Source organism: Haplochromis burtoni, unplaced genomic scaffold, assembly GCF_018398535.1.
Source record: "Haplochromis burtoni strain Fernald_Lab_line unplaced genomic scaffold, NCSU_Asbu1 Contig_238, whole genome shotgun sequence".
In the NCBI taxonomy this organism is placed as follows: Eukaryota; Metazoa; Chordata; class Actinopteri; order Cichliformes; family Cichlidae; genus Haplochromis; species Haplochromis burtoni.
Window position 1 is genome coordinate 469340 of NW_024582599.1, and position 25029 is coordinate 494368.

At 42.2% G+C, this 25029-nt stretch overlaps 1 protein-coding gene and 6 non-coding genes across 8 annotated transcripts; 4 read left to right on the forward strand and 3 right to left on the reverse strand.

The window, feature by feature from the left end:
• Positions 1 to 167: 167 nt before the first annotated feature.
• Positions 168 to 24572, reverse strand: zgc:85932 (uncharacterized protein LOC405875 homolog). 2 transcript variants are annotated; one of them, XM_005937978.3, is made up of 20 exons: positions 23883 to 24572; positions 17758 to 17827; positions 15712 to 15830; positions 15483 to 15616; positions 12983 to 13154; positions 12772 to 12843; positions 12500 to 12591; positions 11917 to 11991; positions 11473 to 11627; positions 9358 to 9515; positions 8253 to 8461; positions 7842 to 7887; positions 6493 to 6567; positions 6318 to 6375; positions 5188 to 5252; positions 4081 to 4149; positions 2890 to 2968; positions 2269 to 2385; positions 1581 to 1639; positions 168 to 579 (listed from the first exon to the last, which is right to left on the reverse strand). In XM_005937978.3, the coding sequence occupies exons 1-20, from the start codon at positions 24132 to 24134 to the stop codon at positions 553 to 555; spliced, it is 2103 nt and encodes a 700-aa protein (XP_005938040.1). In that variant the 5' UTR covers positions 24135 to 24572; the 3' UTR covers positions 168 to 552. The 2 variants fall into 2 exon arrangements, with proteins under 2 accessions (XP_005938040.1, XP_005938039.1); XM_005937977.3 differs by having other exon boundaries at positions 6318 to 6378; positions 23883 to 24571.
• Positions 4620 to 4692, forward strand: trnak-uuu. Its single transcript has one exon. It is a non-coding gene; the product is annotated as a tRNA-Lys (tRNA).
• Positions 6725 to 6797, forward strand: trnak-uuu. The gene has a single exon. It is a non-coding gene; the product is annotated as a tRNA-Lys (tRNA).
• On the forward strand, positions 7280 to 7352 carry trnak-uuu. The gene has a single exon. It is a non-coding gene; the product is annotated as a tRNA-Lys (tRNA).
• Positions 8865 to 8937, reverse strand: trnak-uuu. The gene has a single exon. It is a non-coding gene; the product is annotated as a tRNA-Lys (tRNA).
• Positions 11142 to 11214, forward strand: trnak-uuu. The gene has a single exon. It is a non-coding gene; the product is annotated as a tRNA-Lys (tRNA).
• On the reverse strand, positions 20656 to 20728 carry trnak-uuu. The gene has a single exon. It is a non-coding gene; the product is annotated as a tRNA-Lys (tRNA).
• Positions 24573 to 25029: the final 457 nt, after the last annotated feature.

Sequence of the window (25029 nt, forward strand, 5' to 3'; positions counted from 1 at the left end):
AACATACACACATACATGAATGCACGCACACACACTTAGATTTTGAGTGTAAATTAAATGAGTCTGAACAAAAATGCATGTTGATCAGGAGGACAGCATATTTTATTGATTATTCTAGGTATGATGATCGGTGTTGGGACACAGGCAAACAGTCTTCTGTGGTTTTGAACAAAGTAAAAGAGGCTCTGTGTTTATTGTCTCTCATTTAGAGGCATGTTGAGAAATGATGTCAGACTGAGAGGACAATGAAGGTGAAGTCACTGAAGTTTCATCATAAACTTCCTCACAGCAGCACATCCTGCCTTGACCTTTGACTTTGGCTGTTTGCACGACTCAGGAGAGTTCTTAAGGTCGTTTCCATTGCTATTGTTTGAGTGTGTGAGGAAAGAAAAACAGCTTCAGAAATATTCACTTTTCTGTTTGCCATATGTTTCTGTTTCTGCAATAAACATTTTTGGCACAGAACTACACAAACGTACAAAAATGAAAAAAGAGCAGGAAAAACGAAACTGAGGTGATCCAGGTGAGGGTGTCTGGGTAGAGCAGTTCAGTTCAGTTGTACATGGTCATGTGGAGCCACTGGAACCAATCAGAGGGCAGAAGAAGTGATATATCATTATTGACATTAAAGCTGCCATCATACTAACTGTGCGCTCTCTACTGTGTCCATTGCAAGAAGCACAAACCCAAACCTGTGCGTGACTCCACAGCAGCTCTGTGTGCACTGTTTATGAGACCTTTCTGAGATACTTCAGTCTGCCAAGTAGTCTTATACTTACTTAAGTCTTATAAGTACTTATACTTCAGTCTGCCTTCTACAAGCAGCCCATTTAAGTTCAGCAAGCATCCTTTCACTTTATTCACAGTTTGTTTTGGTTTTTTGGTCAGGTTTGCATTTCTGATTTGGACGGACATGCTTGCTGACTCTCACACATTCACAGAGCTGAACAATTACGGCTGTACGTTTAAGACTTGATGAAGTGTTCTTTATGTGTTCTTTGGATCAAATGCTGCACATTTCTGTAGACGTGCAACAGGGTTTCCTTCTGATCACCCCTGCTTACAGAAACTGGCTCACAATTACTCGGGACGTCACTGCTCGACTGCTAGCTAAAGCTCCCTGCAGGTTCTCTGCAGTTATGTGGGTGTTTATCTTTGCCTTCCTGCCCAGGAGACGTTCACTTTCATCTTGAAGTTTTCTTGCACTTCCAGATCTTCCACAATTCCCTTTAACTGTTACTTTTCATGGCATTTCATACAGTGAAAACTGCAAAGCTGAAAGCAGTTTCACACGTACTCGTAGCCTTAATATGCATTGGTTACCTAAAGAAGCCTGAGGTTATGTTGTAATGATATTTGAAGAGTCAGACTTTACCAGATGACATTTCATGAGAACAACCTCTCACCCACTGTACAGGTCCAAACAAGTGAGTTTCAGCCTCACAAACCGCTGCGCGCCCCGCGATTCCTGTTTCATTTTGTTCTGTTTTTACAACCGTGAGACATGAAGTGACAGGACTCTCACATTTAAAGGATCGCTAAGTTCACTCTTCAGCTCTAACGTTACACTATATTCATACCTGTCTGTAGCTGATGGTTACTGCTCCCGTTCCCATCACGTCGTATGCCTGAAATTTGTCTGCAAGAGGACGAAAAGACGATATTGAGACACAGCTAATGTTTGTCGTCTGCATCAAAACAGTTCAGAGAATCACGAATGAGCTGCTGAGTTGGCTTATAGAGGCTTTCCAAACATTCCTGTCATGTGATGTTTTAACTTTGACTTTTAGTTCAAATTAAAACATCACATGACTGATTCTGGGCAAAACGAGCTTGTGTATAATGACACAACAAACAGGGTTATTATGGGCAGTTTAAGCTAAACGTGAAAAGTAGACGTGAATTTTATTTTTTGGGGGAGTAAGTAACTGTTAATACGACAGGCTTGAACTGTTTTCCTGCTCAGTAATAAAAAGAATCAGTCTTTTCTGTTCCAGCTTATGAAAACATCTCTCTCCTCGTCGTCTCTCTTCCTCTTGTTTCTCCTCCCTTTTTTCCCACGCCTCCTCTGTCACCTCATCCGTTCTCTCTCTCGCTCCTCTGTCATCCTCTGCTTCTTTCTCTCGTGGCCTTGTGGTGTCATTTACCAGCAAATATGGTGATTAAAACCACTTGCTGTTTCTAATTTATACCATTCATCTCCTCTGAAAGACAGAAAGCTGTAACAATGCTTGCACCCCCACCCCGCCCCGCATCACCCCCTCTTACGGATCATGCTCTCCAGTTTCATCAGCAGGTACAGGAAGCCGGGGTAACTGATGGTCATGTCCGGCTCCGTGTATCTCAGTCCAACCAGCTGCATCACCAACTCGTCCACCCGGATGCCTGCAGCAGGGACAGATGGAGCAGAGGTGGGGGTAAAACGCAGGTGCAGAAGCACTGGGTGGGATAGCTGTTTTTATTGCAATAAACTCCACATGTGCACAGGTGACATATATGACCGCACACTCGTTTCCCTGATCCCAGCCAGTCCATTAGGCAGCTCCCGTCTGAGTGACGTATGAGTGATGAACCAAAACGTTTGTGTTTTGTGATTTTAATGACTTCAGAAAAAAAAGTTCTCCACACAAACTGTACATTTTTTTCATTTCATGTAATCAAAACTGTCTGCTTATTAATTCATTTAACTTCAATGGTGCAAAAATGTTTGACTAATGTGACGACTTGGGAAACACAGGACTTTAATTACACATGTGGCCAAACATGTGATTAGGATCACACGTTGAGCAAAAAAGGTGTTTGGCTCCCTCTGCTGGTCGGATTTTTACCGACCGATGGAGACCCTCAGCGGTTAAATGACACAGGATGAAAAAGTGTTGTGAATGCTACCTGCTGCTTTCAGCGAGGGCATGACCTCCTGATATTCGAGGCGCTGAGTTTTGTCCTTGTCATGCATGAGGAAGATATCCTGAGGAGAGATTAAACACAGTAAAAATAAATGCCTGAAAAGCTGCATATACACAAACATTCTGTTATAATCTGATAAAACTGCGACAGCAGCGAGCGTCCATGGTCTACTCTGCATTCGCACAAACATACACTTTCCCTTTTAGTAATCCCACCCTGGAAGGTGTGGGGCACATTTTGTGTCACATAACTTGATGCTGCTGGTTGGACTTGTCCACCTTTTTGCTTGAATCATTTTATGTTTCTGTGGCAGTTTTCTGAGAGTAAAATATGTCCAGTGTTATCCGGTGCAACAAATATAGGCTTCAGATTGCATCACAGTGCTTCCTGATGTCATCACAACAGAATCAGAGCTGGAAAAGTTTTACAGATGTTATTTTATTTTATTTTCAGCATTGGTTTCTTTCAAATTAGTTGGTTTCCAGACTGAGTTTGTCTGTTATAATCGTTTTTATGTTTTAAATGTTTATTTTTAGTGTATTCTAGACTATATCTGGACATATGGTGTCGCAGATATGTGCCTGATTATGCCTCAACGGTGACCTCCACAACTGTCTCTTTGGTAGTAATACAGTATATGGAGTAAATGCAGTATATTGTCTGGCACATGGATAATACTGCAATTATTTGTACATTTACAGATACACAGTGCGCGGACGTCAGCTACTACAGCACGGGCTCTGCAGTGATTTGTATTATTTTAATATGGATATGTATTTTGAAATTTGCATAACAAACACTAGAAGCTAGAAAAAAGTGTAGATTTGTTGGTTTTAATGTGAACAGCTGTGATGGTTTTACTTAATGATGAGTTATTTTCTCCCCAAAGTTCTTTTTGGACTATTTTTAAAACTCATTAAATACATTTTGCAGCATTTTTCTATGTACTTATATATTTTTTAAAGTGTAATTCACACAGAACCAATGAAAACGTGTTCTGTGGCTCTAGTTCAGACACGTTCTTGCATTTATTTTGGTCTCTCCTGAAAAGAGGAGTTTAACAAGACTTAAAAATTGAGAGTTCGTGTAAGGAGTGAGATCGCCAGTTGCATTCAGCTTCTGCTACCACCACAATGTTAGCAGTGCTGTTGATGTTGCTGGTGATGATCTTACCGTCCACCTCCTGATCTTGTCCCAAAGACTCTGGAACTCGGGCCAGTTTAGCTGAGCGATGCCTTGGCTCTGGAGAAAATTCTCAGGTCAAAGAAATTAACCCAGAAATATCCCGACAGGCCTCGGAGGACACCGAGCTGACAGGCTGCTGAGAGTCTGCCGGTAACAGATGTGTGAAGGGTACGAATTTATCAGCAAACGACTTTGGATTCATCACAGATTAGACTTCTGCGCACAAAAACAATTTTTTTTTGGGAAATTGTGACGATCTTGGTCTTATATTAATGCTCGACATTACCTGCAGCTCTCACAGTCATTCATTCATCTTTAGTTTTCTTATACAAATTTTTGATTACATGATAAACTTTAAACAAATTTTCTTTTGAAATCCTTTTCTACAGGTTTGGCTGTGAGTGTGACTAAAAGCTGTGGCTCTCTACACATTATCTAAAGCTCTTATTTTCAGTTATGCACACCAGACGTTTTACTGGGGTCTCACGGCTCCTTGCCTATAACACACATGTGAAAGCATCATTAGAGCCTGGATAGCTCAGTTGGTAGAGCATCAGACTTTTAATCTGAGGGTCCAGGGTTCAAGTCCCTGTTCAGGCGTGGCTCTCTTAAATCAAGATGCTCAATCACTGCCAGCTGTAGTTAATGTCAATTAGCTTCACTATATAAAAACTAGATGGTGTCCTGCCATAAATAATTGCATATTATTAGAGCTGAAGTGTAAAACCAGCTCATGATACTCCAACAGGAGGCAGGCTTTTTGTGATAAAACAGCTTTTTTTTAGAATCAAAAACATTTTCATTTGATCAAAAGTCTCTTGTTGCAGTGCTCAGACAGCTGGTCCCTGAGTTATTTTAACGAGGCAGGGAAAAAAACACATCTCCGCCTCTCCCCCTCTTTCTTTTGCTTTTACCTGCCAATTGTAAATGGTTTATGCTCTTTTTAACTAGGAAAACTAATTTAGAATTGTTTGGAAATGTTCACAAAGAGAAAAACTGCATGCTGTGGTTATGACATATTACCGAGTACTGCAAACACTCTCATCACACAGGTCGTCTGCCTGTGTCACACTCTTGTGTGTTTTTTAAGGATACATCCATGAGGACCACCAGGCTCTTGCACTGCTCCAAAGCCAAGTACTTCTCGCTTCCTGCCAGCACTGAACACAGCAGAGGGAACATTTTAACACAGACATACAGACCTGATGTAAAAAGGCCAAAGCACCGTAAATACCAACAGATGTTTAAAGCCATGTCCACACTAATACGTCTTCGTTTGAAAACGCAAACTGAGAAAATTGAAAACTGAGACGGCGTTTTTGGTCAAGGAAAACTTGAGCTTTTTGAAAACGCTGACAGCTCTCTTAAAGATTAATATCAGTCTGTACATGCTCCAGATTTCTTCACATTCTTGATTCTCACTCGCTTTTGCAACTTTGCTACTTTTGTGTTACTCGCAGCAACGACTCCACCTCATTGTTAGTCCATTTAAAAAACTCGGTGCTTCTCCTCAACATTTTGCCGCGACGGAAAAGTAAATAAACAGCAGATGGAAATCACGCAGGTCAAACCATCTTACGTTTCACGCAGTACAGGAACGTAAGTGTTTTCAGTCGTTTCAGTGTGGATGAACAGCTGTTCAGAAACCATTGAAAACGATAGTGTGGAGCATTTTTAGACGAAAACACCATTTTCAAATTTATCCGGATTAGTGTAGACGCAGCCAAGTTAATGAACCCTAAACAGGCAGTTCAGTAGTGGTGGGTGTGGGGCTCTGTGGGTGAGAAAACTCTAAAGTGGACATGCAGCAGTTCTGCAAAATGCAAAAATCACCCAAAACTTTGTTTTTGGCAGAAGCTCCGCGTGTTGTGGGGCGTACACAGACCAACTCTGACTTCCTCAGCTCCTGAGCCACCATCATTTCTAAATAGCCACGGGCTTTATATCAGGGTGTAATGCTCAATGTTACACCCTCAACCAGGTCACCCCACTAAAAATAAAATAGTCTATGTCCATCTTTTACATCCAGTCTTTGCTTTTTACCAGCACCTGTTGGAGTTCAGTAGCAGCATCACCTAACCTGGAGGCTAGTTAGCATAATGCTAGCTTTTTGAGGTTATTTAGTTTTCTTTTTTGGACGCAGTTCAGATGACTGAAGTTTTGAAACAATCGTCTGCTGAAAGAGATATGACTGAACAAGCAGGATGAACAGCAGGATTACTGACCTCCACCCTGAATGGCCTCAGTCAGAAGTTTGTAGAGGTGCAGTGGTTTGCAAAATCCCTTCTTATGACACAAGAAAGACATAAAGGGGTCAGTGTTTCACTACTTCTGTTAAAACCTCTTATATCAACCAGTAATGGCAGGGCAAGAACAGGCAGCTGTGTGCTTCAATCTCACCTTGTTGCAGTGTTTCTGAAATAACTGTCTGATGGCCTGAGGTGAAGGGAGGGCAGCTTGGTGAGGAAATGAAAGCTGGCGGGAGAAACACAGAGTAAATGAACACGCTGCATATCTCATTATTTATTTTCATCCTCGTAAGTTGTCAATACTTTTATTAGATCAAAAATCTTCACCTGGCCACTACAAGACCACAGAAACGTCAAACAGCTGTCAGGCAGCTGGAAGGAGAGCCTGGATAGCTCAGTCGGTAGAGCATCAGACTTTTAATCTGAGGGTCCAGGGTTCAAGTCCCTGTTCAGGCGATGTGTGTTTTAAAACTCTAATCTCTAGCTCAGGTTTGGCCAACTCCATCTGTCAATCTCTTGCTCCCCACTCCCCTCTCTCGTAAACAAGATCCGGAGATACTTCATTTCCTCCGCTTTCCCTTTTCCAGCTGAAATCTGAGGCCTCAGATTTTGAGGCGCTTATTCTCATTCCTACCACTTCAAGCTCAGCTGTTCCAGTGCCAGCTGAAGGCCGCTACCTGAGCAAGCCAACAGAACCACCTTGTCTGCAAAAAGCATATGATGTGGTTCAAAGTGGAAGCTAATGTCATCTGGCTCGACACTCACTGGGAACGGGTCAGACTCGGGCTGGGTATCGTCAATGATTTCTATAATCAATTCGATTCCGATTCACAAGGTCCCGATTCGATTCAATTTTGACTCAGACAGTCAGAAATATTATAATTCTGATAATTTATCAGTACTGACACTTGTTAGACTTCATCAGATGTGTGAGCAGGGCCTGGATAGCTCAGTCGGTAGAGCATCAGACTTTTAATCTGAGGGTCCAGGGTTCAAGTCCCTGTTCAGGCGGACTAGCTTTGAGACAAATGTGCACGTCTTCCGCACTTAACGCGGTCATTTTCAGTCCACTATAACAAAAAGCAGCGCCTGAAGTTGAAGCCTAACTGACAGAGGACCTATGTAATGCACTGTAGAAGCATTTGTTGTCCTAATGAGCACCAAAAAAAGCTTCTGCACTCTCCACATTTGGGTAGGCTTCAAAATGCACAACCAGACAGCTGCTAAGTTACTTCTAGATGGATTTATTCAAACATTTTTAAGACATTTAATACAAATATTTTCTTTTCTTTATTTTTTTTGCTTATTCCAAGTAATGCAATTATGTGCTCCTCTGTTTCATAATCTTTAATCTAATAATGTGGATAAAAGTTTTTCTAAAGAGAAACCTTAAATTTAGCTTCCAAAATATTAAAGGCTCTACAGACACACTCCCATCAGAGTTCACATCTGCAGCTCTCACTGGTTTGAGTCTATTATATTAACTGCTGATTGGTTTACCTCTGTTATTGATGTGATGTCTTCTGTTGATGGTTTTCGAGCTGGTCTGTAACAAAAACCAAAACAATCAAAGAAATATAGAGAAGTCAGCTTCCACGTCTGAAAAGTCTTAAACCTGCTTTTTATCCTGGTGACTTTCATTCAAAAGGACTAACGATGGGAAAACACCTCCCAGCTCCCTTCCTGTGTGACCACAGTAAAAATACATTTAAAGAAATTTCACATAAAATGAAGTTAAATTTGTAAATTCATTCTGTGTTTCAGAAAAGAGCATTATTCATGGTGTGCTCATTTGCTAACGACTTGTCGATCACAGGCCGTTCATGAATGCTTTCACAGTCTGGTCCGCCCCTCGCTCTCCACATCCGGTTTTACACAACAACAAGACGGCAACAGAACTCCATGACTCACGTGGCATTGTTGCCCTGCTCCGCCAGCACCCGCAGGAGGAAGGCTCCCTGCTGATTAGGCTCGGCGGTGGAGGGGATGATGATGTAGCAACCCGGTGGGAGCGAGCCACGAAGAACAACCTCCCGCCGTGCGACATACTGGGGGCTGTGGAGGACTGGGCGGAGCACGCTCAGGTCCTCACGGGACAGGTACGTATTCTTAGGATGGGCCTGGAGAGACAGCACACACTCATTTACGCCAGCCCGTCCTCATCCACAGTTACTGCTTCAAGTACAGTTTAGAAAGACTTTAACAGCTTTTCAGACGCTTTCTGATCTAAACAGTTTAACCAAATATGTTCAGCTTTTATTGACGTCCTTTTAGGGGCAAGTCTCAACACCTAGCAGTCACCTTGGTAACAGGTTTTGATATGAACTACTGATCACTGGGTCCCTTAACTTCTTCAGGTGAACGTTTCCAACTTTTGTTTTTAGCTACATATGACCCAGGAGTTAAGTGTTTGCTTAGTTAGCTGTTTGATATCTTTTCTGTTCAACCATCTTCAGATAAACTCAGTAAATCCATTGATACAACAGGCCCTTTGACAGTGTTATAACAGATTAAAAGCAACATCGCCTGAACAGGGACTTGAACCCTGGACCCTCAGATTAAAAGTCTGATGCTCTACCGACTGAGCTATCCAGGCTCCTGACAAGAAAGACCTGCTTTCCAACATATGGTCATAAACTAAGCAAGAGACATTTCCTCTAAATATCTGCTTGCGCCTTCATACCGATGACATTTCAAATATAGTCAGTCTGACAGCCTCGCAGTCTGTAATCATTCTCCAAAGAAGCACCTTAATATGAATAAACAGCACATCGATTGAAATTTCAGAGGAATAAAACTATCTAATAAAACCGTCCATGTTCACTTTCTGCTCTGTGAAATAGCAGCTTCCAAGCTGAACTAAATATCGCAATAATACCTTCATATAGGAATAAAAATAATAGCAACTACTGCGCTATTCAGGAAGTCAGTCCAAAGAGAGAAGAGCCATTGGGCAGGACTTTTATCACGTTTATGCCTTTCATTTAAACACCAGACCCCGTGTGCGTGACTATACCGGGTATACGTGAAGGCCGATGGCTAGACTAATGCCTCTTCGTCTCTGGTGTTTCTGCATCACAGCCAAAACGAAGGAGCAGGTCTTCTGAGCGCTGTCGGGGTTTTGGTCCGCCTTTGACAGAACAAAGTAGAACTGGGGGTTCTGATAGAACCAACCTGCACACACACAAACACACTGTTAGTTTTCCTAGCGTGTGTAACTTTTAACATTTCTTTTCATAATTTATTTTTTTCATGTTCCAAGCTGGACCTGATTTAACTGCCTCCAAATGTGCAATTTATTGGTCCTCTGTCCAAAGATCTTTAAACAGAAGCTAACAGACCTAGAACAGGATCACGGGAAGCCCAGTTACCCAAAACCAGACTCCATGCGTGTGATCTGTGTGGCTATATTCCTAACTGTTTACCTGGCAGTGTCTGATATCAAAACTTGGTCTACCTGTAAAACTGCAGCTCTGTTATTAAAGACTGTACAAATAAGCTCGTCTCAGCTTGTTGAGTTACAGAATGCTTCATAAACATTATACAGTCAGAGATCTCAAACAAAAGCACAAGGATTATTTCTGAGTGCTGCACGTCAAATGTAATATGTACAAGTGAAACAAAGACTGTCACATAAAATTAAAGAAAAAAAATGCATCTGGGAACAGACAGACAGGCGTGTCAGAGACCTGTGCTGCACAGAGGGATTAGAGGGGAAACTTCAGGTTTAACGCTCATTGTTCACAGTTACAAAGGTGCTTCACTTCTTACGTCTTGATCATTTATGCTCGAGACTGGAGCGAAATACACTGCAGGTCAAAAGTTTGAGAACACCCCGATTTTTCCAGCAATTATGCCGTTTAATGTCTGATTGCACTCTGAAATGAAAGCATAGTACAAATAAGCAATTGGAGTTCAAAAAGAAATCATGGAATCAATTCATAGACCAAAATGTATTCTAACCTTTAAGTAGCCACCAGATATAACAGCTGAACACACCCGTAGCTTTCTTTCTACAATAGAAATCTGTTTGTTGCAGAAGTTCCCATAAATGTGGACCTTGTAGGTTGCTTTGCTTTCACTCTTCTGTCCAGTTCATCCCAAACCAGCTCGATGAGGTTTAAGTCTGGAGGACTGTGCTCCGTGTTTTCAAGTAGTTCTGGCATAGCTTGGATTATGTTTTGGGTCATTATCCCGCTGTAGGATGAACCCCTGACCAACTAGGTGGATACCAGAGGGTACTGCATGGCGCTGCAGAATGCTGTGGTAGCCGTTTTGGTTCAGGGTGCCTCTCACAGCGGTGTTTCATGGCCCAGGCAAGTCTCTTTGTCTTATTCTGTATAATACTATGGTATGTGGTTATACAAAAAGCCGAAATTCCTTTTTTTAGTTTTGGGTAACCTTACCTTTTTTAAACCTCTGGCAGTTCACCACTTACCTTTGTGCCATTTCAAGCTATTCGTTGGACTTGAACAACTAGATAACTGGAAAAACTGGGGTGTTCTAAAACTTTGGACTAGTATTGTATTTTCTAGACAACAAGAAAAAAAACTGCACCTACTGACAAATTGTGCAGAAAAGAGTGTGACCATTTCTGGAAGATGCCTGAGGAATCTGTCCACAGGCAGCAGGAGGCGCTAAAGTTTTGGTCTTTCCCTGGTGAGCATCAGTTAAAATTGACTCTCAGGAGAGACTGTATTCCTACTCCTTTGTGTCGGCTGCAAGAAATATTAAAACATTGTTCTCGTATTTTTCGTCATATTTGATGCTAAAATCAGAGTGCACTACACAACATTCAGAGCCTGGATAGCTCAGTCGGTAGAGCATCAGCCTTTTAATCTGAGGGTCCAGGGTTCAAGTCCCTGTTCAGGCGTGGCTCTTTTAAAGACTCTCTGTTCACTGCCAGCAAGCGCAAAGATTAAGGCTAATAGTGACTAATTAACACATGAAACTAACTGTTCGCCTGATTGGCCCCTACTCTTAAATTCAGTTGTGACAGTTGAGGTGGACTTCTGTCTAGTTTTAAATATCCCAGCTTTATCTCCAGTTTTAAAACCAGCCGCTGGGCTTGTGCGGTTCAGAGTTAAGAGTGAGGCACAAAACATTTGACACACGTCATCACCCGTCTTACCTCCTTGAGGAGAGCCTCCTGCTGTGATATTCGGCGCCCAGTTGCCATGATGCATAATGCAGCTCAAAGGCAACATGCCTGATTTACTGAGAGCCTCCGTCAGGTGACAGACCTCCATCACCTCGAAGTTCTGTCGGAAGTCCGACACCGACATCCTGACAGAGAGAGAGAGGAACAGAGCGACTGGTCAAACAGATTTCCTTCGTCTGTAAATACTTAATGTGTTTGAATAGCATTGGCACATCCAAGTTCAAAAACAAAGACACATTTGGTTTCTTCACTGCAATCATCTCATCTGCTCTGTGTGGAACTATTGGTGTCGTTTCGCTGTCACCGTTTCATTCATCCCTGCTGAGTATCTACCCTGTAATGAGCAGGAACAGCCACAGGGGGCCCCATAAAAGCTGTGTGACAGTCGCTGGTATGACATTGCGATAAACTCACCAGAACTCTCCGTCCTCCTGGCTGACTCTGCCGAGTCGTTTCTGCTCCTCGATGCTCACCGTTTTCCACTCTTGACTGCAAACACAGAGGTTTGTAAACGTGCTGTAAATGTGTGAAGTAGGTACTCAAGAAGGGGAGTTAGCAAGGTGACATTTGGTTTGTATGTGACCGCATGGATTCAGATTATAGAGGCAGTAAATTGAGCTAACGCATTGATTATATAAATTATTTTAAGATTATTAAACTATTTTTTCCAATTTTCTCACAGCCTTAAGATGTTTTTATGTTATTTTCTGTGATTTTGTACTTCCCTTTGTTCAGTGTCTTTTTTTTTCACAAGACACTCAATTTTAATCTCACATTTGACTTTAGACAACAGTAATAAAAACCACGAACAACAAGAAACTGTGATCTGTGCTCTGCACGATGGCCCACGATTACTGCGATTAGCCCATTCACTCCCCTCACTTCCTCCTATGCATTACCAGCTACTTCTTCTTCTGATGCCATTTTTGAGTTGACTGAAAGGATTTAAATTTAGAGTAAGTTTTATTCAGCACTGCTCATTGGATGATCTTCATACCCTTTGAAGTCACTCCAGGGCCCCTCCCACTCTGTGTTGCCCCAAGGATTGAGGATTCGCACCAGATATTCAGTGCCGAGTGTCGTCCTCACCTGGCAGGAGAGGAGGCAAATCAGGTGAGAGTGCAGTGAAGAGCAGCTGTGAGTCATTTAGATTTCTACTTAAGATACAGAAACACTGCATTTAATTTGTCCAGCTTTTGAGGTTCACATCTGTATTTATGTGTAATTAGGACTTATGAACATTTCTTGGCCGTGTTCAGTGACAGTTACCTTATCCACTGCAGTCAGAGCGTAGGCATGTCTAAACATGATTCCCAGTTCATTCCTCTGCTCCAGAGGACCCTGGAGGGGGGAAAAGCCAACCAACCACAGTGAGGACAGAAGGAAAACAAACAATATGACTCATAAATGAGTGCAGGAACGCCTCGGTGTTTCCCAACAGGTTCAGATCTAAATCATCCCTCACAGGTCCTTACTGTACCTGGCAGTTGGCACAGTTGATGAGTGCTCCTCTGACCAGCAGGTGTCTGAGGAAGGTCGGCAAGTCTCTGGGAAGTGAGGCCACCTGTAAAACCTCTGTCACCCCGCCCGTCATATCCACCATGGCCTCATGAGGGAAGCCCATGTCCAGAGCTCGGTAGCCACCCTTCAACCTGGGACAGAAAGGGAAATATCAGAGGTTTTCTGAACGGTTTTCTAAAGATCTCCTGAATTTGTCTTTCTAACTGAACTCTGACTGACAAATCTGCCCAGGAAAGGTTTGAACAATGGGACATTTAATGTTTGAGATATTATTATTATCCTTATCATTGTTATGCCCACTTTTTCACTCACTTATCAACTACTTGTTCTTAAAGTGTGAAGAACAGATGCTCAAATTATCCACAATACTCTGAGTAGGAACAGACGCTGAAATTTAGAATCTTTTAAAACACAGACACTGGATGTTAGTTACTATTTAGCCATTTCAGCATGTTTACATGTTTATTTGTTCTATCATTTCTCTCAGTGCTATATAGTCATATTTATTTTTTCCATATAAATGCAACAAAACCTGGAAAATGTTCACTCCGCATGGCACTATGTAAAAAACAACATATTTTTTATTTCCTCTAAATTCAGTTTTCAGCATCAGCAGCATGGGATATAACATCACACACAGGAACAGAAATAAGCACCCGTACCCTTCATGTTTTGTCTTGTATCTGATAATTCACTGGAGAAACTTCAAAAAGTATATCTCCAAAAGTTGATTCTGTTCATCTGGACGTAGCGTACCTGTGATTGCAGCCATTCCCCAACTCTCTGTGAATGGGACTCATGGCCATTGATCAGTGGTTGTTGATCAGTGGTCATGAGAATTTGCATAATTAAGATTCAGGAACTGACCTCCCAGCTGTTTGTTCCTTCAGTGGGCTGGTTTCAGTCATTATGCAAATGTACTGTTTATATGGTTAGAAACTTGCAGTCAGCTGAGACTGAAGAAGTCACTTGGATGAGTGACGAAACGTTTCTCCCACAAAACGCTACGTCCACAGAATCAGCTTTTGGAGATTTACTTTCCTGGATGATTGAGATGCATCAAGACGTTCAAAAAGTATAGTTTGGGTGATTCTTCAAGCGTCATATCTAGGGATGGGTATCAAAAACCGGTTCTTGTTGAGAACCGGTTCCCACTGTTTCAATTCCTTGGAAGTGTTTGCCATTTTTGCAAACGATTCCCTTATCAATTCCACTCGCCCCGAATGACGTCACCACGTTGCGGAGCGTCATTTACCTGGCAGGAAACACGGCGGCTCAAACGCTCAAAAGTTTGGTTATACTTTACGAGAACGGATGACAACAGGGCAACTTGCAATACTTGCAAAGTAGATATTTCATTTAAGGGAGGAAACACTACGAATATGCAAAAGCATTTGCTCACAAAACACGCGATGACCTTAAATGAATGTCGTGTTTTTAATTCCGCTCCGGACTCGTGAATCTCAGCCCAGCAGCAGCGGTAACGTTTGCGCGTCCTCTCCCGTTAATGCGGCAGGTAAATAATCAGCTAACAGTGCATATTATGTTAGCGCGATCTGTCTTATTACAAAACCTACCATGATGAGCGAGACAGAGTCTGGCTCAGACGCTGGCAGTTCTCGCTGCAGTCTACCGGTAGCGTCTCCTTTCAGGCAGGATAGACGAATGTCACTGAGCAGTGACTCAGTTTGTGGTCAAAGGCTTGCACCCATTTGCCACAGCAGGTGATTTTCAGTAAGTGAATGTGTTTAATTGTAGGCAGGGACATTACTGGATATTCATGTGTAATTGCTACAGAATAATATTTATTTTATTATTTTACATTTACAATTTTTTTTCCTGGGGACCCCGTGACCCAGTGAAGAGCCGTAGGCTGTGGATCTCTTAAGATCTCACTGTTGGGTTTGTAAGGCCATGTTACTCCTAAATTTCTTTCTTGTTCAAAGAGAAGATATAAAGCAAAGTTCTAAGCTAATCGACCTTAGTGTTCTCCTTTTTCTAAAAAGAATCGATAAAGAATCGAATCGTTAAACAGAATCGAAAATGGAATCAGAATCGTGAAAATCTTATCAATACCCATCCCTAGTCATATCACCGTGTGGGATAGGTGGCAGCTTACAGCATATGAATGCTCTCCCTTTTTATTACCATTACGACACCAGGCTGATCTTCTAGCAGTGATTAGCAGAAAAACACATGCTGTCATGTCATTATCTCCTATACTTATGAAGGGCTCAGAAATGGTGGGAAAACTCGAACTTGAAAGACCTGGAACTCAGGAAAGATTCATAGTATGATGGTAAAATTTTGGATAAAATTAAGGGGTTTAGGTGAAACGTATGGATATGGAATATGGATTTGTGGTTATGTAACAGGCAAAAGAAGACCAAATGTCTATCAGAGAGGCTAAAATGTGCAGTGAGACATGAACACCTAGACAGCGGCTGACTGGGACTCACTTGGCGTAGGCTTTCTCCAGCAGGGCGCTCCAGAACTCTTGTCTTTCTGGGGAGCTGAGGAAGATCAGATTGTTGTCCACAGTGGGCAGCAGGTCATCGATCCGTACCTCCTCCCACTGACCGTACTGCCAGAACTACACAGCGAGAGAAAGAGAGAGAGAATATCATCTGATTTAGGCTGAGAATTCACTTGAAGAAGATAACTGCATATTAAACAGAGCTTTTGTACCCTGAAAGTGAAGCAACCGCTGTATCCATCTTGGAAGCTCTGGCCCAGAGGCACAACCTTCTTGAGCAGCGATTGATTCATGGAGAGAGACGCTATAGCCGAAAGTAACCAGCAGTCACCTGGAAAAGAATGAAGTAGGTCATGACATCATTTGAAGCTTCAGTGCACAATGCTGGATGGTCCTCTTTCCATTTTAAATCACTTCCAGCCGTGCACCATCTTTCACCTACAGTCTCCATTAAACCTTTATGTGCTGGGTGTAACAGCTATTCAACGCTGACATACAGCATATACAGAGAGCTGTTTGCACTGTTGTATTTGAGGAAGGAGGAACATGTTTAACCTGGTCTTCAGGGTGTGACACAGACCCACCTGTGTGGAAGGAACAGAAAAGACCTGAGGTTCTCAATCTGATGTAGCTAGTGTATACGATTTGTTTTGTCCTTGATGCCACTCAGCTCAGTTAATTTTACCCAGTCATCAGTGCAAGTACTGCAACAGAGATATACACAGTTTCAATGGCCCTGAACTCTTTCCAGGGTGCACCCCTCCCACCCTCCAAAGTGACCCAGTGTCAGCTGGGAGAGGTTCCAACATGTCTTTGATCTTCTCTACGTTTAAGACTAGTCTTAAAACTTGGTTTGAGGGTGTAGGCTGCTGGAGGATTTCTTTTTTTAGTCACATTTTCCACTTACTATGTGTTTATACACATAAGCTTCCAGCAGAACAGCCTGGTTTTGCTGGAGGATTCTTCCTGCTAAAAGGGAGTTTTTCCTTCCCACTGTCGCCAAAGCTCTTGCTCATAGGGGGTCGAGTGTTTGTTGGAGTTCTCTGTTGTGTTATTGTAGTGAGTTTTTACCTTACAATATAAAGTGCCTTGAGGCAACTGTTATTGTGATTTGGTACTATATAAATAAAATTAAACTGAACTGAATTGAATCAGGACAATAGTATCAACATCAGCACGAGGTTGTTTATCCAGACTGGATCTGTGCTGTGCCTTTATCTGTCACGGTCCTGGGTCTTATGACCCAGTGTTTTGAGTTTTAGTTCATTTTGATGTTTTAGTTTATGTAAGCCCTTCAGGTTCCTAAGTTCATTTGTTATCATGCTTAAGTGTTTCTAGTTCTAATTATTTTCCCCTTGTGTTTCCAACCCATGTTAAGTCTCCCCTGCCCTTCATGTCTCTCTGTGCCCCCTCTGTTCTGTTTATTGTGTGTCTTTGCATGTTTGAGTTTCTTGTTTTCTGTCACCCTGCATTGTGCATTATGTTCTCATGGTTGGTCTTTTGTTACTCCCTCTAGTCTAGTCTCTTGTGTTCAAAGCTGAGTATTTCCCTCTGTGTATTTTGGTTCTTAGACCTCTGCCTTGTGGTTTGTCTCTGTTTCTTAGTTGCTGTCCCCACTGTCAAGTTTTGTCTGCGTTTCGTTATGCTTCCTGTTTTATTTTGGAAGGAGTCGTGTGTTCTTGGTTCTTTGTATTTAGCTTCACTGCTCCTGTCATTAGGTTCATGTTAGTCAGCTGTTTCCTCATGTGTCTCCACTTCCCTCGTTATCCCTCTGTGTATTTAAGCCCTGTGTTTCTCTTTGTCAGTGTCGTAGTCTCCCTCATGGCTGTGTTTCCCTGTGTGTTAGTCATCCATGTTCCAGTTTAGTTTCCATGCCATTCTGCAATAAAGCAGCTTTTTGAGTTTAATTTCGTCTCTGTGAGTTTGCGTTTTGGGTCCTCTCCTGCCTGCCACACAGCCGAACATGACATTATCCTGCAGGGCATTTCCTGGAATCAGTAGTGCTATGTTGAATGGGTGGGGCCAGCTCTGGTGACCACATCAGTGCACTCCTGGGGTTCAAGGGTTGTTGGAAATAAGCTATAGCAGCTTATTTCTGACAGTGGGCAAAGCGAAGGATTAGACTGAACAGCAAATCATGCAAAGCTGCTCTGGTGGAGTCCAAGAATGAAAAGGTGGTGGAAATGAGCAGAATAGGTCCACTTGAACTGAAAATACTTAGCTTATACCACCGAGTAGTACAGGAGATCTCTACTTACTGAGTTTCCCCTGGCGAACATCCAGCCTCGTTGCGCCATCTACTATGAACTGAGGTGATGAACAGAGTTCCTGGAAACAGAGCAATGATTGATTGAAACAAAGACAAGAAAGAGCAGGAAGATGAACGTAAATAAACTTGATCTGACTTGTCTGCAGAGCCAAAGGGAGAGGCAGATAAAAGTTCATCCATCAGAACATTGTGGCACAAACTTGGCACACTGCCGGATGTGTGACTCCGAGTCAGACAGGAAGACTGACATTAGTTTCACCAATGTTCAGTGTTTATCATGATAGAATTTTTGAAGGTGCATAAATAAAATATATCAAATTTTTTATAAATAATGATCATTCGTGTGACAATTACAAAGTAACTGAGATAAGATAAGAAGCAACTTTTATTATAACCTGAGATCTATGACGTCCCCACAACTTCCTCTAGTGGCGACTCGAGTCATTCCGCATACTTGGACTTGCTCAGATTGCAAAGAGTTATGACTTGTTATCAGTACAAACACTTTGAAAAACTGTCTGTGTATTCACCAGCATACGCAGTCTTCAAAAATGTGTGTGGCACCAACGTTTGCTACGTTTACACTTATCTAGGTTGCACATAGTTAACAGATATGAGAGAATCCCCCCTGATTATGACATTAATGGTGGAATCAGTGAAAGAAAAACTATGGGCACCTTTTTATGAGTGAAAGCTATAGAGCACCGTGTTCTTGAAGTAACCTGTGTGGTACAACACAGCAAAGACAGCATACTTTACATTTTTAAACCCCAAAGCATGAACAGGAACTTGAACCCAGGCTGATGCTTTTCTACAGAGCTGCTCAGGCTCTAATGGTTAGTGGAACAGTTCAAATTCTTACCTAAAAATGTGGATATTAGCAGTTGAAATGATTAGCTGTTAATGTAACTACGTGTTGGCTTTGATATCAAGAGCTAACGATATGAGATAAATGTGTGGATAATATACTCATTTCTAATCCTGTCCATCCTGCTCACTCCCAGTCAAAATCTTAAAAGCTTCAGCTCAGCTTCTCGTTTCATGACCGTCACCTTCTTCAAACCATTCCTCACAGCAGGTCTCACTAGCATCTTTGAAACCTTCCCTTTGACTCTTGCTGCTATCATACTGTTACGAATCACCCCCACTCATCTTCTCCCACTCCACCCTGTCTGCACTCTCTTCTTGTGCTGTATGCATTGCTTTGGATGGCTGACTCATCTTCACTACCTCTGCTCTTTGCAGCTTCACTCTTACATCTCATTCATACACAGGAATTCTGTTTTGTTTCTACTGAGCTTACCTCCATCTCCCATACACCTGCCCTCTACTCTCACTACATAGACTTTTTATACACTTATAGCATTCATTTTTTTAATGTGCAAAACCTTCTAATCTTACATGCACTTGTATGTTGTATTTGTTTGTTTGTTTGTTTTTTACTTTTTGCATGATGGGAATAAAATTAAAAGTGCTTTAAAAGTAAACTTGACTTAATTGAGTAACATTATGTGTCTAATCCATATGTCTGTGGTGAAGAGTCCACAGTTACAGGATTTCTATGGATTTCCTGGACAGTGAGGTGTCAAACTACGATGGTGAACACACGAGTGACAAGCGTCTCTGAGGTAAGTACTCAGAGGTTCGATTTAGGAGGGAGCGATGCAGGATTTATGGCCTCATTCTGTCAACACTGGCTTAATGCAGCGTAAGAGGAAGGACAACTCTCTTTGTGATGGTGTTCCTGTGACATGTGTCCTTCTCCCTAAATCAGTGTGTGTTGTACTAATGCACAGCCTGCCCATTCAGAAATGTCTGCCTTTAACTGTCTTCTTTAGTTTGCATCAGTCTATACAGGTTATAGGATTTTGTAAACAGACACATCGAACTTCACACTGCTGAACAGTTTTCTTGGTATTTAGATGCAAACAGCGATAAATGAAAGAGACATGTTGCAGCTGTGGATGACGCACTCCAGGAAGTTTGCTAACCTACCGTTTGCTGTTATATTAGCCTACACTTCAGGTTACACTGAATACATAGAATATGAAGATGAGTAATACCTGAAGGAAAAGTTCACTTTATATCCTATTTCAAATATTTAACATTTATGGATTCAGCTTTGTTTTAATCTTTATTCTTGCAAACACTGGATCAGACTTTAAACCTCTGTCCTTTTACCTCTGTGGTGCTTCCAGCTCTTCCTGTTTTGACCAAAGACAAAGAACTTCTGACATTTTTCTTTTCACTGCCATCTGAAGTCTTTTGAGTCAGCAGCAGCAGGAAGTTCTGTTTCTGATTCCATGTGAGGGAATTTACAGAAAGCAAGTTTGTGCCCACTGCATCCTGCGTGCTCCTTTCAGGCAGTAAGCCTTGTGTAGATACAGTTTGTACAATAACAGTCAGTGCAGACTCCTTGATCTATCTATAGGAACTCAGTGACTCAATCTTAATGAATACTACACTGCTTTAAGCATGAAAACCTAAATAAAATCTATTTCTAGACATGGAACACACCCAGAAACTGGCCAAAGGGAATGTTTTTAGGTAAACAAGTTTTAATGTGTCAAGAGCGTTTCCATGATACTCTGAAAGAAGTGCCTCCAGTTAAGGCAAAGGTTGGTGTGATGCTATACACCTGAATTATACCTCTGTGTCAGATCTACTTTGTAACTTATGCCACAACCGGAACTCAATTTTAATGCAATGCTGCAAAAATGTAACTACGGGTCGATGTTTGTCCTAAAGACTTGAATGACACAGGAGTTAAGTGTTTGCTTAGTTAGCTGTTTGATATCTTTTCTGTTCAACCATCTTCAGATAAACTCAGTAAATCCATTGGTACAACAGGCCCTTTGACAGTGTTATAACAGATTAAAAGCAACATCGCCTGAACAGGGACTTGAACCCTGGACCCTCAGATTAAAAGTCTGATGCTCTACCGACTGAGCTATCCAGGCTCCTGCAAGGAGGGGAAATCTCTCTATCGTCAAACTGAACTTCAGCCAGCGTGGTACATGCAAAACCTCTCAATCAGTCACTGAGATGATGTGATTATCTCATCAGTGTCAATCATTAGAACCATGAAGCTCTACGATCTGAGTTATAAAACCATGAAACAAGAAGTTACAAGCTCAAAATTAGTACTCTGCATGTGAAGACAGAAATGTGAGCCATCACTTTAACGAGCGCCTTAACCGGTGTAACGTGCACATGCGTGTTATTTTGTTTTATCTTACATATATTAGCAAATATAAAACAAACCTGTCAAACTATAGTATATACCGTACATTATATTCTATTAAAGCAAGTGAACAGAAAGGCTGCATTCTTTGTTTCCTGTTCAGATACCTTAGTTGCATATTTTACATATTTAGCCAACACAGAGTTTAGCAGCAGATTTAATCTCACCCACCCTGCATCCTGCCCAGCCCTCAAGTCAGAAAGAAGAGAAGCAACGCGAGCGGATGCAGGATAATACAGAACTAAAGGACAACACTGAGCCTTGTCTTTGTTTCCCTCCTGTTGCCCTGCAGGGTTTGGGTTGCCTTCATTTTATCTCTGTGGAGCCTTTCTGAAACACACCCTTGCAAATATGACTCTGTCACGCACTGATTGTAACTCTCCAGTTGACCAACTCGGACACTACAGGGCAAAAAAACCACTGGTTCACATCTGGCACAAGGCTGTAACTGGTAACAGTGATTCACAGAGATCCACCAGAATTTTGATTTTTACCAGGTGAGTTTTTAATGTTAAAGGTAAAAGAAAGCCACAGAGACTCAGAGAAACAAAATAATGACTTAAATAAGTGTGAAATTAAGTGTAATTTGAAACTGCAATCTGACCCGCTGAGTGGAATCGTCCTGTTATAACGTGTGGTGTTAGTTATTGTCCATCTGCCTTTACCTGGTATTTAAAAAACCATCCAGGTGTTCTCAAAGTGACCTCAGCTGCTCTTAAAAGTATTTTAATCAGTATAAATACAGCCTTTATTGTGTAAATGTGACTGTTACTCTGTAATGATAATTACAGCATCACACACAGTACTGATCACAGGGGGAAATGAGGTCCTGAAGCTGGGTGCATTAAACAACCTGGCACTTAACATGGGGCGATCGTGGCTCAAGAGTTGGGAGTTCGCCTTGTAATCGGAAGGTTGCCGGTTCGAGCCCCGGCTTGGACAGTCTCGGTCGTTGTGTCCTTGGGCAAGGCCTTTCCCCCGTTGCCTCCTGGTGTTGGTCAGAGTGTCCGGCAGCCTCGCCTCTGTCAGTGCGCCCCAGTGTGGCTGTGGCTACAATGTAGCTGCCATCACCAGTGTGTGAATGGGTGGATGACTGGATATGTAAAGCGCTTTGGGGTCCTTAGGGACTAGTAAAGCGCTATATAAATACAGACCATTTAACATCACCAAGACCAAGGAACTCATCCTGGACTTCAGGCTGCCCCTGCCCCTCTGCACATCAACGGTGAATTTGTAGAGCGAGTGGAATCCTTCAAACTCCTTGGTGTCCACATCTCTGCAGACCTCTCCTGGTCAGTCAGCGCCACGGTAGTCAAGAAGGCCCAAGCAGTGGCTACACTTCTAAGGGTGCTCAGGAAGGAGCAACTAAACACCCCACTGCTGGTGACCTTCTATAGATCCACCATCGAGAGCCTGCTGACCTATGCAGTGACAGTGTGGCACGCCAGCTGCACAGAGGCAGGCAGGAAGAGACTGCAGAGGGTGGTAAACGTAGCAAAAAAAATCAGTGCCCTGCCCTCTTTGTCTGCCATCTATAACTCCCAGAAACATCTTGAAGGACATCAGCCACCCCGGTTACCATCTACTCCCCTCTGGCAGGTGCTTCAGATCCATACGGGCCAGAACAAACAGACTCGGGGATAGCTTCTTCCCCAAAGCCATCACCATACTCAACTCAAAACTTGCACAAAACTAATTTGCACTGACTGTGTCATCATTCTCTGGCTGTCTGTCTGTGTCACCCAGTGCAGTGTATTTATATTACGTGTATAGTTATATTATTGTATATTTGTTTTATAATGTGTTAAGCACATGTGCACCTTTATGGGGCTGTTTTAAATCTCATTATACCAGTATAATGACAATAAAGGCTTTCACTTCACTTCAATTCCTAACTTAAACTCCCACAGAGCTCCATGGGTTATTTTGAAGCTTTGTAATATTGTGTGTTTTACTGTATTTCAACTCTTTTATTCACAATATCGCATCAAAAACATGAAACTTTTTAACAGTCTAACAGATGTCTAGAAGAAAAGGAATAAATCATTACGTTCAGCTTTTTCATCCTCGCCAAAGGAGGAACGCTTTCTCAATATACCATTTGTTTACTGTATGTATATATTTACATATTTAAAAGTTAATAAGTAAAACATTTGTGGTGCAGCACAACAGATAAAAATTCACATGCAAAACACTCGAAGATCCCAGATATGAAACTCTAAAGTCAAAATGTGCACAATGATGTAAAATGTTAAAAGATTATCCTTCTCATAGCAGGCTGTCTGATTCTCTGTGGTGGCAGGAGAAAAAGAGTTTTACTACCAGACAACTTCGAGCACATAGTGTAGACAAACACAGTGATTACAACATTATTACCGAAGGAAGAAGAGAGCTGCTGGTTTTAAAGAACTCTGAACAACCAGCTACACGCATCGCGCTGTACTAATACTTTATTGTAGGCAGCATGAAATTGAAATACAAGTAAAGCACTTCAAAACTGCATCGTGTACTGTTGTTGTGTCTGCGTGACACCTGAAAACACTCAGCCAGTGCAAACTGGCCTGTGTTTATCTATTATTTGAAATCCGTTACTATTTTATTAGAGCAGCTTACGCTACTTGTGTTAGTCTTTTACTGCCCTGCAGGATGGTGTCACTGTGCGTATGTGCAACATCTGTAATCTGCAAAGTGACTGTGGAGCAGAAAGCACACTTACCTTTTGAAATGTGCTGAAGAAGAATGCGCATACATATGTGTGTGTGTGATATGTAAATGAAGAGAGCTCGATACTGCAGTATTTACTCTGTGGGAGTTTTTTATGCATTTACGTTACGCAGCTGTTACGGGTTTGTTCTCCCTTTCGTAGTTACCTTTGGTCGCTTCCACTTGACCCCGGGCTGCATCTCCAGCTCTCCCATGGGGAAGTTAAAGTCCACGAACAGCCCGCTCGCCGGGCTCACTTCGCCGCTCTCCGGCGGTATACCCCCGCTCAGAATTTCCGCCAGCCAGCGGCGGGACTGCGAGCCCATTAGCTCGTCGGAGCACACCGAGTCCACGTCGTCCTCCGGCGGCGGCAGGGAGCTGTCAGACGATACACTCAAAGACTTTCTCATGGCGAACATTAACCGAGCTCTACCTGACTTTCTGCGCTCTTTCCTGTTTATAAGGTGCACAGATAAGCCACGCCCCCTGATAAATCCGCCCAGGTAGATGCTCACCTGGGCGGGAAAAACAGTCCCGGCGGGTTTTTATTGCGTTGCGTGAGACAGTCCCAGATGTGTTCAGTCAGTAAAGGTGGAAAACCCGCGGAAGGTTTCCAGGATTTCCTCAGTGGAGAGGCCACAGGAGCATTACCAATACACACGCGCGTGGAAACTAGTGTCCAATTCCAGTAACTGTTACAAATCTTACAAATTTTGCCACAGACTGAAGTTAAAACTCAAGTGCCTTACACCTTATCTACCAGCAGGGGGCGCCTCCTGAAGGTGGGAAAAGAAGCCTAGACCTTAGTTAACACTTTCCAGATATCTTCATGGACCATTTACTCCTTGCAAATATTATTAACTGACACTGACTCTTATTTTGTAAATGACTTCTCACACCATGTTAAAGACTATTATTAAAGTTACTCACAATACTTGAAACGTGCAATTCCCTTGTATTCTTATTCCTATTCATCCCTTTTGTATACGCAGTATTTATATATGTCTCTGTAGTTACATATGTGTATATACGGTATATTTCTGCTCACATTCTGTAACTTCTGTCGGTGCTGTGATATTGGAAACCGAATTTCCCGGAGGAACCCACCCGAGGGATTAATAAAGTTTCATCTAATCTAATCTAAGATGGTGACATCAATAAAACCCCACTTGAGGCTTTATAACGGGAACTTTACAAACCAAAAGGTGACTCTGACATATTTTACAGACTGTAATGTTATCAGTGGTCCTTGATGCACTCTAACTTTAGACTAACAAATCACATTTCTCACCCATGAATTTGAGATTTTAGTAG

What these genes read in the sequence shown, in the direction of transcription:
- zgc:85932 (XM_005937977.3), bottom strand. Translation starts at nt 24,134, where the DNA reads ATGTTCGCCATGAGAAAGTCTTTGAGTGTATCGTCTGACAGCTCCCTG. An exon ending in CCCTGGAGTGACTTCAAAGG is followed by an intron (nt 11,992 to 12,499) that starts GTATGAAGATCA and finishes CTGTGTTTGCAG; the next exon opens with TCAAGAGTGGAAAACGGTGA. An exon ending in ACATCACATCAATAACAGAG is followed by an intron (nt 6,568 to 7,841) that starts GTAAACCAATCA and finishes TTCTCCCGCCAG; the next exon opens with CTTTCATTTCCTCACCAAGC.